We start from the raw sequence: 11,350 nt of genomic DNA on the forward strand, positions 1-11,350 counted from the left end.
TCAAGTTGTCTGGATGCCCTTTAGGTGGTGGACCATTCTTGATACACACAGGAAACTGTTGAGCATGAAAAACTCAGCAGCGTTGCAGTTCTTGATACAAACCGGTGTGCCTGGCACCTACTACCATACCCCGTTCAAAGGCACTTTGTCTTGGCCCATTCACCCTCTGAATGACACATACACAATCCATGTCTCAATTGTCTCAAGACTTTAAAATCCTTCTTTAACCTGTCTCCTCCCATTCATCTACACTGATTTCAAGTGGATTTAACAAGTGACACCAATAAGGAATCATAGCTTTCACCTGGATTCACCTGGTCAGTCTAGGTAATGGAAAGAGCAGGTGTTCTTAATGTTTTGTTGTTATTCTCAGTGTATGTGATATAGGTATAGCTTATACATCATGTGATGAAGAACAGCGGGTGTACAGGTACACTAGAGTAGTTATTGTTTGACATGAGAAAGTGAACATATTATTTTCCACTGAATTTCCTCCACAGAACTGTAATTCACCTAAGAACATGATTCCTGTTAATCCAATCTCTATTGTTTGCAGTGTCTTTTCTCAATGAACTAATACAGTATGAATTTTATGCTGATGTTAACAGTAAAAAACAAAACAAAAAACAGAACTATCCCTTAATTAGGATGTTATGAGTCTACACTAATTAATCTATATTTGAATTTGAACATGGGGTATAAACATTGTTGATACAAATCACAGCAGATGGTCAGTCTTTGTTGTTACTGTCAGAATGGCTACGTATTGAGGCTGTCCTACTACAAAGTCTCTGTAGAATGTTTTATACTGTGAACTGGCTATTGTTTTAAAATCAACAGATCCTGAAGGTGCTATGTATCTCAGAATGTATTGACATGGTTTCTATTACGGCTGCACAGCAAACTATTGTTTCATATGAACCACTCTATTAATAGGTCAACACGTGACTAACATGGCCTGGGGGTGCGTTCAGCAGGACGTTGTTCAATGTTCAGATAGAAAAACAGCATGTAGAACAAACACGCCTCTCTGACATGTAGAACAAGGCATTGTGTCAGCTCTATTTTTATCTGCTAGGTTCCAGAACGTTTTATTTCTATCTGCTAGGTTCCAGAACGTTTTATTTCTATCTGCTAGGTTCCAGAACGTTTTGACTACTGAATGTGACCTGTTGCTGGTGTCACAGTGGTGTCTGTATGTGTTGGTCTAGTATTACACCAAATATGCCAGCACAATTCCTCACAGGAAGAGATCCTCCAGTCCGTTTCGTTGGGTTCCCCTTCGTACTAAAACACAACATTTTACACCATTTGAATTATTATTTGCCTTGTAATTTCAATATCAGACAATCAGCAACTAGTGTCTCTATAGGTGCGGAGTGTTGTTTACCTGTTACGTTTTGATTTACTTTTGGAATTATTGATCATTTTTGACAGCTATGAAGAATACACATCAATATAGTACATGTCACTGTAATCCCAATGACATATTAACATTTCCATGCAGTTAAAATAATAGAGGCATACTTGCTTCATAGTTTTTTTTGTGCTGTGATTTCTGAGGGGAACACATGGGATGTTATGGAGAGTCGAGGTATATTTGAGTAGGGGATATTTTTTTTTGGGGGGGGGGGGGCTTCTTATGGGAATGGCTGGGTTATTGTGTTTTGTAAATACCTGAACCACTTCCTCTAACTTGGTATTTTTTCCCTGTTTTACCTCGGAGCAAGGATAGTGTCAGTGCAATGTTTTGTGTTATGATTTATTCTCTATCACCATCTTGAAGAAGAAGAATAATAACAACAACTTGTATAGTGCTTTTCAATACAAGTAACAAATTGCTTTACATCATAAAATAATACTATTCTTTCAAATATGATCATGTTTATTATTGAATTGTGTACAGCACTTGAGGCCTTCTCATTGAAGACCCACACAATAATTTATGCTTTGTCCATTGGAGAGATTAGTTGCATTTGGATGTAAAATAAATTATTCATTTTTTAATTGAATAATGATGACATAGGGTACTACTATGTTCAAATCAATCTACAGTATTGTATCATCTTAACCAAAGAATCAGATGTTTTCTGCCTTTCAGTTTGAGATGTTTAAGTAAATGCATGCTAGCGTAGCCCATAACAACTAATCAGATCTTTTGAACAAATATAAAAATGAATCCTCTTAACAAATAACATTCTGTAACTTGTATTTGGGAGAAAAAAACAAACACGTATTTAAATCTGCTATATCTGCCACAGGTATAATCAATACAATCGATACTCAATTTCTGTTTGACGGTTGTATACAGTATGTACACCTGCGCATCAAAGTACATGCATTATAGTTTCTGAACACAGAAACAATAGTTGCGTATCTAGTCAAAAAGCAAAGAGCTTTTCGTTTTGCATTGCAATACATTCAAAAGCCTTTTTAGGTAGTGCTTATGTAGCAATGTTTTATATTACATTCACTGTTTATTGCCATACAGTATTCACCATATTATAATGTTCTACTGTGTTATGACATGTATTGTAACATACCATTCCCTTTACTGCGATGGGTTAGGTATTGACATTATAAAAACTAATGTTTGGTAAGAAATAAAAATATATTAGTTTAAGTTCACAATGTTATTTTATGTTATAACGGGGGGGGGGGGGGGGGGGGGGGGGGGGGGGGGGGGGGGGGGGGGGATTGTACATTCTGCTTTGGTGTTTTGTGAATATTCTTGTTATTCATATATTCATACATAGGTTACACCCATGTCAACATAAGTGCAGGTTACATAAGAGTATACTTGATTTCTATACCAGAGTCTTCTATTTGAAAATACTTGCTTCGTCACTCTGCTTGAAATATGTTTGTGAAACACAAAGTTTTATCCACGTGGCTATTCATTTTATTGCATTCTGTCTGCATCAAATGTAATAATGCATTTATAACATTGAGTTAGTTGCACTTCAGTTATAGGACATTTTGAACATTTATCTTGTCAACCTTAATCTTGTATATTTATCTGAACCTTTTATCTTGTATCATTAGAGGCAATCATTTACTTGTAATTACGTAGGCCTATCACTGCATCCAATCAGTCCAAAATATGAAACGGACCTTCTTTTTTTTAGGTGAAAAAAAACAACATGAATGGCTGGGAAGATTTGTTTTTACCCATTTGGAAATTGATGATCATTATTAATAATTTCTATGTCAAACTATTTACATGGGGTTATCTTTTACTGTATTCTTTCCCCCGCCACAGTTTCTGCTAGATACCCGTGGATCTGTTACAATATCTTCTAGCAACTTATTGCAATGACAAACTTCCTTCTCAGAACGTTTTACTTCCTTCTCAGAACAATTTACTTCCTTCTCAGAACGTTTTATTTCCTTCTCAGAACGTTTTATTTCCTTCTCAGAACATTCAAGTATTTATTTCAATGGAATTGTAAGGCCCATGCTACGAACACATTGTAATCACTATGATAGGAATTTGTATTAATTGTTTTACTATCCCTGCATGATTGTTGAGTGTTGAAAGTTGTGTAATAAACAAATTATAAATATATTTCTTGAATGATAGGCTGTCATTAGATGCATCGCAATACAGCCTACATTGGGTGTATGTACTAGATTATTCTTTACAAAATGATATAAACATTTCAAAAATATTCTGATTTCAAACACAGCCCAGTATTGACAAAATGTCTTCTTCCTCTGTGGTACTGACCAATTCCAAAGCATAGAAATAGAATACTTAGAACAGACATCCCCTTTCAAGTAAATGACGGCTCAAGGGACTCCCTAATCAACACGGCACTTTGATTAAGCTACGACCGGAAGTGACTTTTCGTAGCAGGTTAGGAGAGCATTTTCCCTAACCTTCACTTAATTATCCTAACCTGCTACGTTAATTCTCCAAATGGGTGGACGGGCGGCCATTGTGAGAGTACCTATAGCAAAGCTGGTGGATAAATGCAGATAGTTCACTCATGCCGTTTACCATTAAAAATGGTCAGTTCCGGTCTACTTAACGGGTTGGGTCTCCCATAGACACTAATGCAATAGCAGCTGGGTCTGGTCTACTTAGTTCATTGACTTTCATTGAATCAGAAAAAAACAGCGAGTGGGGTGCTTCCTGTTCGCTTCCTGTTCTGTCGCTGCCCATACGAGCAAAGCACGATGTAAAAGCAGGAAGTGTACCCATCAGTCTGTCCTGTGATTTTTTAAAAAACAACTCAACTGACATTGCAAAGAATACATTCCGTTGCATAAGCCACATCAGTTAGCATCATTTAAATGAACATTCTACATTACCATGGAAATTATTGCATTACAATACCAGGCAGACATTGTGAATAGACCCATGAGTTTAACAGTCAAATTGCCAGGGTTAGAGGTTCCAAGGCCGTTCTATTCATTCTATTTACCAGTCAAATTGCCAGGGTTAGAGGTTCCAGGGCCGTTCTATTCGTTCTATTTCTATGGTCCGAAGATAGTATGATAAAGAATGCATCCCTATATACTTCCCGTTATGGTGTCTAACGCCACTGATGCAATCTCCATTTTGAAGTAGTCAATTTTCTTCACGATTAGCTGATCCCTCCTGATGACCCAGTTGGACATGACTCCATCAGGTTGGATCAGCAAATTAAGTTGGGAGTCCTACCCAGCTGACTACATTTCATGGTGGAAGCCCTCAATGGCACTGCCCGTGTCTATACCACAGATAGAACAATGAGGGTTAGTTTAAAAAAATGATTTGCTAATACCACAGCCAATACGGTATTTTGTCCACTAGAGGCCTTTATCATTCTCTGTGAGTCAGAACCATACAGTCATTTGTCAGAACTTGTCTTTGCCTCTGTCATTGGCAGTGTTCGAGAGCATCAAACCCGTGATGTAACATGGGAAAATTGTGACTGACTGATCTACAAATCATATTGAGTAATTATTTATGATACAAGGTGATTTGCAGATCAGTCAGTCTCGACACGCCTTTCAAATCGGCTGCAATATCAAACGTGCACAAGCTCTAATTATTGACCCGGAAGTTTTTACAGTAGTGCATCGCTTGATATTCCGACAGCGACTCACAACATTGGTTCCGCTTATCATAAATGCCCGTAACTTATATATATTGTTGTAGCTAATAGTAACTATGTCCAGAATATCAAGTAGGCTCATGTTGACATGTATTGTATGGTTTACGATTTATGTTTCTGAAATAAAGAAAGCATCGTCAGTAACAGCTCAAGGTAAGAGAAGGGGGAGCCAGCAGTTAGGTAGTGTTAGCTGTTTGTAATGTAGCTAGTTAGCGAGCATGCTATAACGTTAACTGTTTAGTTTCAACTATAAAGCCAGCAAAGTTGACAGCCTAGCGATCTTATTACTTGCTCTTGTGTAAAGGAGTCCAAAATGGTACCTGGTCACATAGCTCTAGCTATTTCTTTGTTACATATTTAGGTACATGTTTACCCCCAGTATGTTGTGCAGGTCAAAATGTTCTAACGTTATCATTTAGCGCTAGTAACGTTAGTTGGTTGTCAGAGAAGAAGAGGCGAAACATATTCCAAAATGTCTGGTCGTATTTGACAAGCAAGCACATGCAAGCTGGATCAGTGGTATACATGTGTAGGATGGCTCTTATTCGTTCTACCTCGTCTACAGTGATGGTGTATTCATCTGTTTAATAGCCTAATTATTAGAACCAACTGAACACATCTAGTAGGTTGATTTCATAACGTTGTTTCTACAGTTTTCTTCTGAAATGATGTAATAATATGTACCTGTTTTATTTACAGAGAATGATGAAATACCAGAATTCAAGTTCTCTGAGGACGTGGCCTCTGATATGGAAAATATTCCCAAATTTGTGGGAATGGAGGACCTTGAGTCTCAGCCAAAGAGGCAGTACAAGACTGCAGAGATCGCAGACGCGGTAATGGGAACCGAACTACCTGTCAACCCAGCAGGAATCGAGTCACTGATCCCCAAGAATGTGAAAGACTTTCAGACAGGGTTCTCGCCACTCTGCGACGATGAGGCAAAATGTCCCTCACCTTTGACCCAAGAGGAGTCCAAGAATTCAGAACCCATGGAACCAGTCATATTGGGGATGGTCCACGTAGACGCCATGACAAATGAAGAACAGAACTCCACAGAAACTACAAAGACTTACAAAGTCAACTGTGATAAAAGGAACATAACAGGGATGGACAACTTCACCGTGCAGGTCCTAAATGCCTCACAGGTAATCAGATGTCTGGGTTTGTTTAACTATATGCATCATGACATGAACTAGTGTGCCTGAAATAGTAGGTCCCACTGCCTTGATACTCCCTAGACCGGGGTGCCTGAAACACACTCCCAGGGTGTCTGAAACACACTCCCGTGGTGTCTGAAACACACTCCCGTGGTGTCTGAAACACACTCCCGGGGCGTCTCATCTGAAACACACTCTCGGGGTGTCTGAAACACACTCCCGGGGTGTCTGAAACACACTCCCGGGGCGTCTGAAACACACTCCCGGGGCGTCTGAAACACACTCCCGGGGCGTCTGAAACACACTCCCGGGGCGTCTGAAACACACTCCCGGGGCGTCTGAAACACACTCCCGGGGCGTCTGAAACACACTCCCGGGGCGTCTGAAACACACTCCCGGGGCGTCTCATCTGAAACACACTCTCGGGGCGTCTCATCTGAAACACACTCTCGGGGCGTCTCATCTGAAACACACTCTCGGGGTGTCTGACACACACTCCCGGGGCGTCTGACACACACTCCCGGGGCGTCTCATCTGACACACACTCTCGGGGTGTCTGAAACACACTCTCGGGGTGTCTGACACACACTCCCGGGGTGTCTGGAACACACTCCCGGGGTGTCTGAAACACACTCCCGGGGCGTCTGAAACACACTCCCGGGGCGTCTCATCTGAAACACACTCTCGGGGTGTCTGAAACACACTCTCGGGGTGTCAAACACACTCTCGGGGTGTCTGAAACACAGTCCTGGGTTGCAACAGTTTGTGTAGGTTTTTGTTCTAGCTTAGCTTGATTTAACTAATCATGGTGTGGTCCAGACTGGAACAAAGGCCTGGCACACACTGCAGCCATTCAGGATCTGATAGAGACACCCCTGCCATAGACCTCAAAGATAACTTGTTATTTATGTCCAATGGGATTTCCCCCCCCCCCCCCCCCCCCCTACAGGACTTGATGGAGTTCCTGAATGTAAATGGCACAGAGTGCTCTCTGGTATTGTTCTTCACTACCTGGTGCCAGTTCTCTGCCAATCTGGCACCTCACTTCAACGCACTGCCCCGGGTCTTCCCCGGCATGCACTTCTTGGCACTGGATGCCTCCCAGCATAGCAGGTAAACTACCAAAATACTTTACACCGGTGCAGGGCTCTCCAACCCTGTTCCTGGAGGGCTAGTCCTGTAGGTTTTCACTCCAACCTTAAACTAGCTCACCTGATTCTAACAATTTAGCTGGTTGATAAACTGAACCGGGTTAGTTACAGCTGTGGTTGGAGCAAAAACCTACAGGAGGGTAGCTCTACACCAGTGTATCAATATGTCCTCATTTGTATGAAAACACAATGAGAAAGGTCACTTTAGTTTTCTGTCGTTGTGTTGAGCGTAACAATAACATGTTATCTTTCTGTAACGTGTTTCTCTCCAGTCTCTCCACACGGTTTGGGACTGTAGCAGTTCCCAACATCCTCCTGTTTCAAGGTGTGAAACCAATGGCCAGATTCAACCAGACTGACAGAAACCTGGAGACTCTGGTGTCTTTCATAGCTAATCAGACAGGTATGTAAACAAAGGCAACGAGGCATCAGTCCCCGATCATTTAGTATTGGATGTATAGTATTTCAAAATGAAAGACAGTGCAGGATTAGACCTATATAGTAGGCGGTGTTAGAGGAAGGCCCAAAACATTGTCGAAGACTCCAGTCACCCAAGTCATAGACTGTTCTCTCTGCTTCCGCACGACAAGCAGTACCGAGTGCCAAGTCTAGGTCCAAAAGTCTCATTAACAGCTTTTACCCCAAGCCATAAGACTGTTGAACAATTAATCAAATGGCCACCCGGACTATTTACATTGACCCCCCCCCCCTTTGTTTTTACACTGCTGCTACTCACTGTTTATTATCTATGCCTAGTCACTTTACCTCTACATGTACAAATTACCTTGACTAATCTGTATCCTCGAACATTGACTCAGTATCGGTACCCGCTGTATATAGCCTTGTTATTGTTTTGTAATCTTAATGTGTTTTAATTAGATTTTTTACTTTAGTTTATTTAGCAAATATTTTTTAACTCTGTATTTCTTGAACTACATTGTTGGTTAAGGGCTTGTAAGTAAGCATTTCACGGTAAGGTCTACACCTGTTGTATTCAGCGGATGTGACAAATACAATTTGATTTGGTGTTGTAAGCCTTAAAAGCCCCCATGCAGTCTTTGTAATTGTATTTTATAAATCATTGCTAATGAATCATTGTTTTATTTAATGAAAATAACTCCAAAATATATTTGATCAATTATTTTAATCAGCCAACTTTGGCCCTTGAAATGCTCAGTCTGATTGTGTGGGCATTAGGAAACACATTTTAAGATATTTACAGCCCTGATCGGCTGATAGGATTGTCTAGAGCCCACCCCTTACCCAGATGAACAGTCATTGGTCTATTATAATCAACCACATTGTGACATCATGATGTGGGCCAAAAGTTCCATCCCACTGAACAGTCTGAAATTCCAGGCATTATCAAACAGCTCTTACACAAAAAGGAAATTATCATAATTTTCGAGTCCTATTCCGACCTCCTAAATCAAATCATAGTGTGTAAATATCATTAAAAAAAACGGGAAAATCTAGTTTAACTGCACTGCCCATCCGATGCATTTCCCCCTGCCTGACAGAATGTAAACTTGGGGACCCATCTGCTTGTTCTCATAAATGTACTTCCAATATTTGAAAGACAGGTCATTGGTATTCATTAAAACTGTTTTTCAATCTGCCTCTTAAGGTTTCGAAGTGAGCCCAGATCAGAATGTAACAGAGGAGGACTTATCTGGACCTCTTCCCAATGTCCCAGTGAAGAGTATTGATTGGCTGCTGGTGTTCTCCATCTTGTTCATCTCCGGCTTTACCACCTACGCCATCCTACGGACTGACAGCATCCGCTGGCTCATCCCAGGCCAAGAGCATGAGCACCAGGACTAATATATACAACCCCACAGACTGTAAGCCCCTGTGAATAAAATTCCTCTCGACGTGAGAGTTGTTGGGCATAAGTGTGGTAAATCTGGACATGTATTCAGAAAGTGTCTCAGATAAGGAGCGCTGATCTAGGATCAGTTTTGCCTCAGCTCATAATGAATAAGATTGGAACGACCTGATCCTAGATCAGCACTCATACCACTTGAGACCCTTTACGAATACGGACCCCAGGTTTTGGAGACAGCCCAAGACACAGCCCCAGCTCAGCCCTGATGGTTGTCGCCGTTAACTGCTGGCTTCGCTGTAACATTGCTACTGTGATATGGATATACATAATTGTTTGCTGAATTGAATTACCCCTTGGATGTTTGAACACACGTGTTCAATGAGTCAGAGTGACATGCTGTTTATTTGCAAATGTTTTGATGGTGTTGTGATTAAGTGTCAAATTAAACATGTTTTAAATGCAGGGTTTAACCTAGCCATTGATCATGACTCTTCATTACATTACACATAAGAGTCATTGGATTTAGGCGTATTCTGTTAAAGAGCCCCAATGTGTCAGTCATACCATCAGCCACCTAATCACCCTCAGTTTACAATTGGCTCATTCATCACCCTCCTCCCTTGCAACTATTACCCAGGTCGTTGCTGTAAATGAGAATGTGTTCTTCGTCAATTTACCCGGTAAAATAAGGGTTAAATTAAATAAGAGCCCAAATGCTCGGTCTGAACACGCAGTGCTTGCGTTACGGTTTTGGAAGCATAAGGACCATATATTTTATATCAGAGGCAAAAAAAACAAAAGGTTAAATTGATACTGTAATAAATACCATTTAAAATAACACAAGCATATTGCTATTACATTGTTATAACTAACTTCTTTCTAAGCAGGGTTTCTCACAAACTCATAAACAGATACAGAGACCCACACACACACCCAAGGACAGAGGGCTGACGTAAACCTTTCATAAACACTGATAAGAAAAGGGTGCTTGGGTCCGCATTTCACGAGATAATAAGACACACACACACATACCCAAGGAAAGAGGGCTGACTACGCACACACAAAATCTCCTGCTTAGCTGAACATTTGATAACAAAGAACTTTTGCTATAAGACTCAGAAGGATGACGCCCAGCTCATCAGGACCAATCTGAGAAGACAACAACCTGTCCAGAACCAACCAAAGGACCAGAACTTCCAGACTCAACCTACTTTCTGTGTTGTATAAAATGTCTATGCATTCTGTTATCTGGGCTTTTTCTGGAGGTTCTCTATGAGCCAAAGGAACGAGACCGTATACGCTTGTACCAGATATCTTTACTCATAATTAAACTGTCGCTTGTCATACAATTTATCACCTTGTCTGAATCGATCCTTGACCGGCTCACCCTTCTCCATATCCAATTATCAACAATACAAACTTTTTTATAGGATTATTGTTCCCATATCTCCATAATACAGCGCGTTTACGGAAGACACTTGTGCTAATTAGCTGTCTAGCATGCTGCTAACACCTGTGTGTAACCGAAGGCCGCCAGAAACGTGTTGTCACTGAAAAATGTTGGCTGCAACTATGATAAAGCCGGTTAAAACAGTGTACACAGTAGCTGTATATTTAGCATTTGTGAAATGATTTTGATGTTTCTAGAACCGTATTCCAATTGTGAATCGATTCTGAGTATTTTGCTATTTGAGTATTCTGACTATTTGGCTGCAAAAACCCAGTCTACCTCTGAAAATAACATATAAGGTTAGGTAGGCTCCTTAAGAGTACTTCTTGGGCTAGCTTTAACCAGGTTATACATGTGAAGGTAGGGGCACAGTGTAAGCGACCCCTTACAATACATATCAAGATGTGCAGAGGAATCCTGCCTACATTATGACTTGAAATAACCTGGAATTTGAAGAGGACTTGACCATTAGAGTTTATTTTATATTTAAATCAGGCAACTTCACAGGCAGTCACCATTTTAAATGGTCGCCACTAGTTACCACAGCCACAAAGTCCTAAACCCCGCCTATTTAAAAAAAATATCTTCTTGTTGTGATTTTAAACCTTACCCTAATTTCAACCACACTGCTATCCCGTATGCCTAACCATAACCTT

The 11,350-nt window shown here is 40.6% G+C and overlaps 1 protein-coding gene across 1 annotated transcript; it reads left to right on the forward strand.

The window, feature by feature from the left end:
- Window positions 1–5,067: 5,067 nt before the first annotated feature.
- txndc15 (thioredoxin domain containing 15) lies at window positions 5,068–9,718 on the forward strand. The gene is made up of 5 exons (XM_039004567.1): window positions 5,068–5,258; window positions 5,805–6,253; window positions 7,215–7,378; window positions 7,689–7,819; window positions 9,044–9,718. Exons 1-5 carry the CDS (start codon window positions 5,162–5,164, stop codon window positions 9,238–9,240), a joined length of 1,038 nt encoding a protein of 345 aa, XP_038860495.1. The 5' UTR covers window positions 5,068–5,161; the 3' UTR covers window positions 9,241–9,718.
- The last annotated feature ends 1,632 nt before the right edge of the window (window positions 9,719–11,350 follow it).

The sequence above is a fragment of the Salvelinus namaycush genome, chromosome 12, assembly GCF_016432855.1.
Source record: "Salvelinus namaycush isolate Seneca chromosome 12, SaNama_1.0, whole genome shotgun sequence".
NCBI classification, from domain to species: domain Eukaryota; kingdom Metazoa; phylum Chordata; class Actinopteri; order Salmoniformes; family Salmonidae; genus Salvelinus; species Salvelinus namaycush.

What these genes read in the sequence shown, in the direction of transcription:
- txndc15 (XM_039004567.1), top strand. Translation starts at nt 5,162, where the DNA reads ATGTCCAGAATATCAAGTAGGCTCATGTTGACATGTATTGTATGGTTT. An exon ending in ATCGTCAGTAACAGCTCAAG is followed by an intron (nt 5,259 to 5,804) that starts GTAAGAGAAGGG and finishes TTTTATTTACAG; the next exon opens with AGAATGATGAAATACCAGAA. An exon ending in GATGCCTCCCAGCATAGCAG is followed by an intron (nt 7,379 to 7,688) that starts GTAAACTACCAA and finishes GTTTCTCTCCAG; the next exon opens with TCTCTCCACACGGTTTGGGA.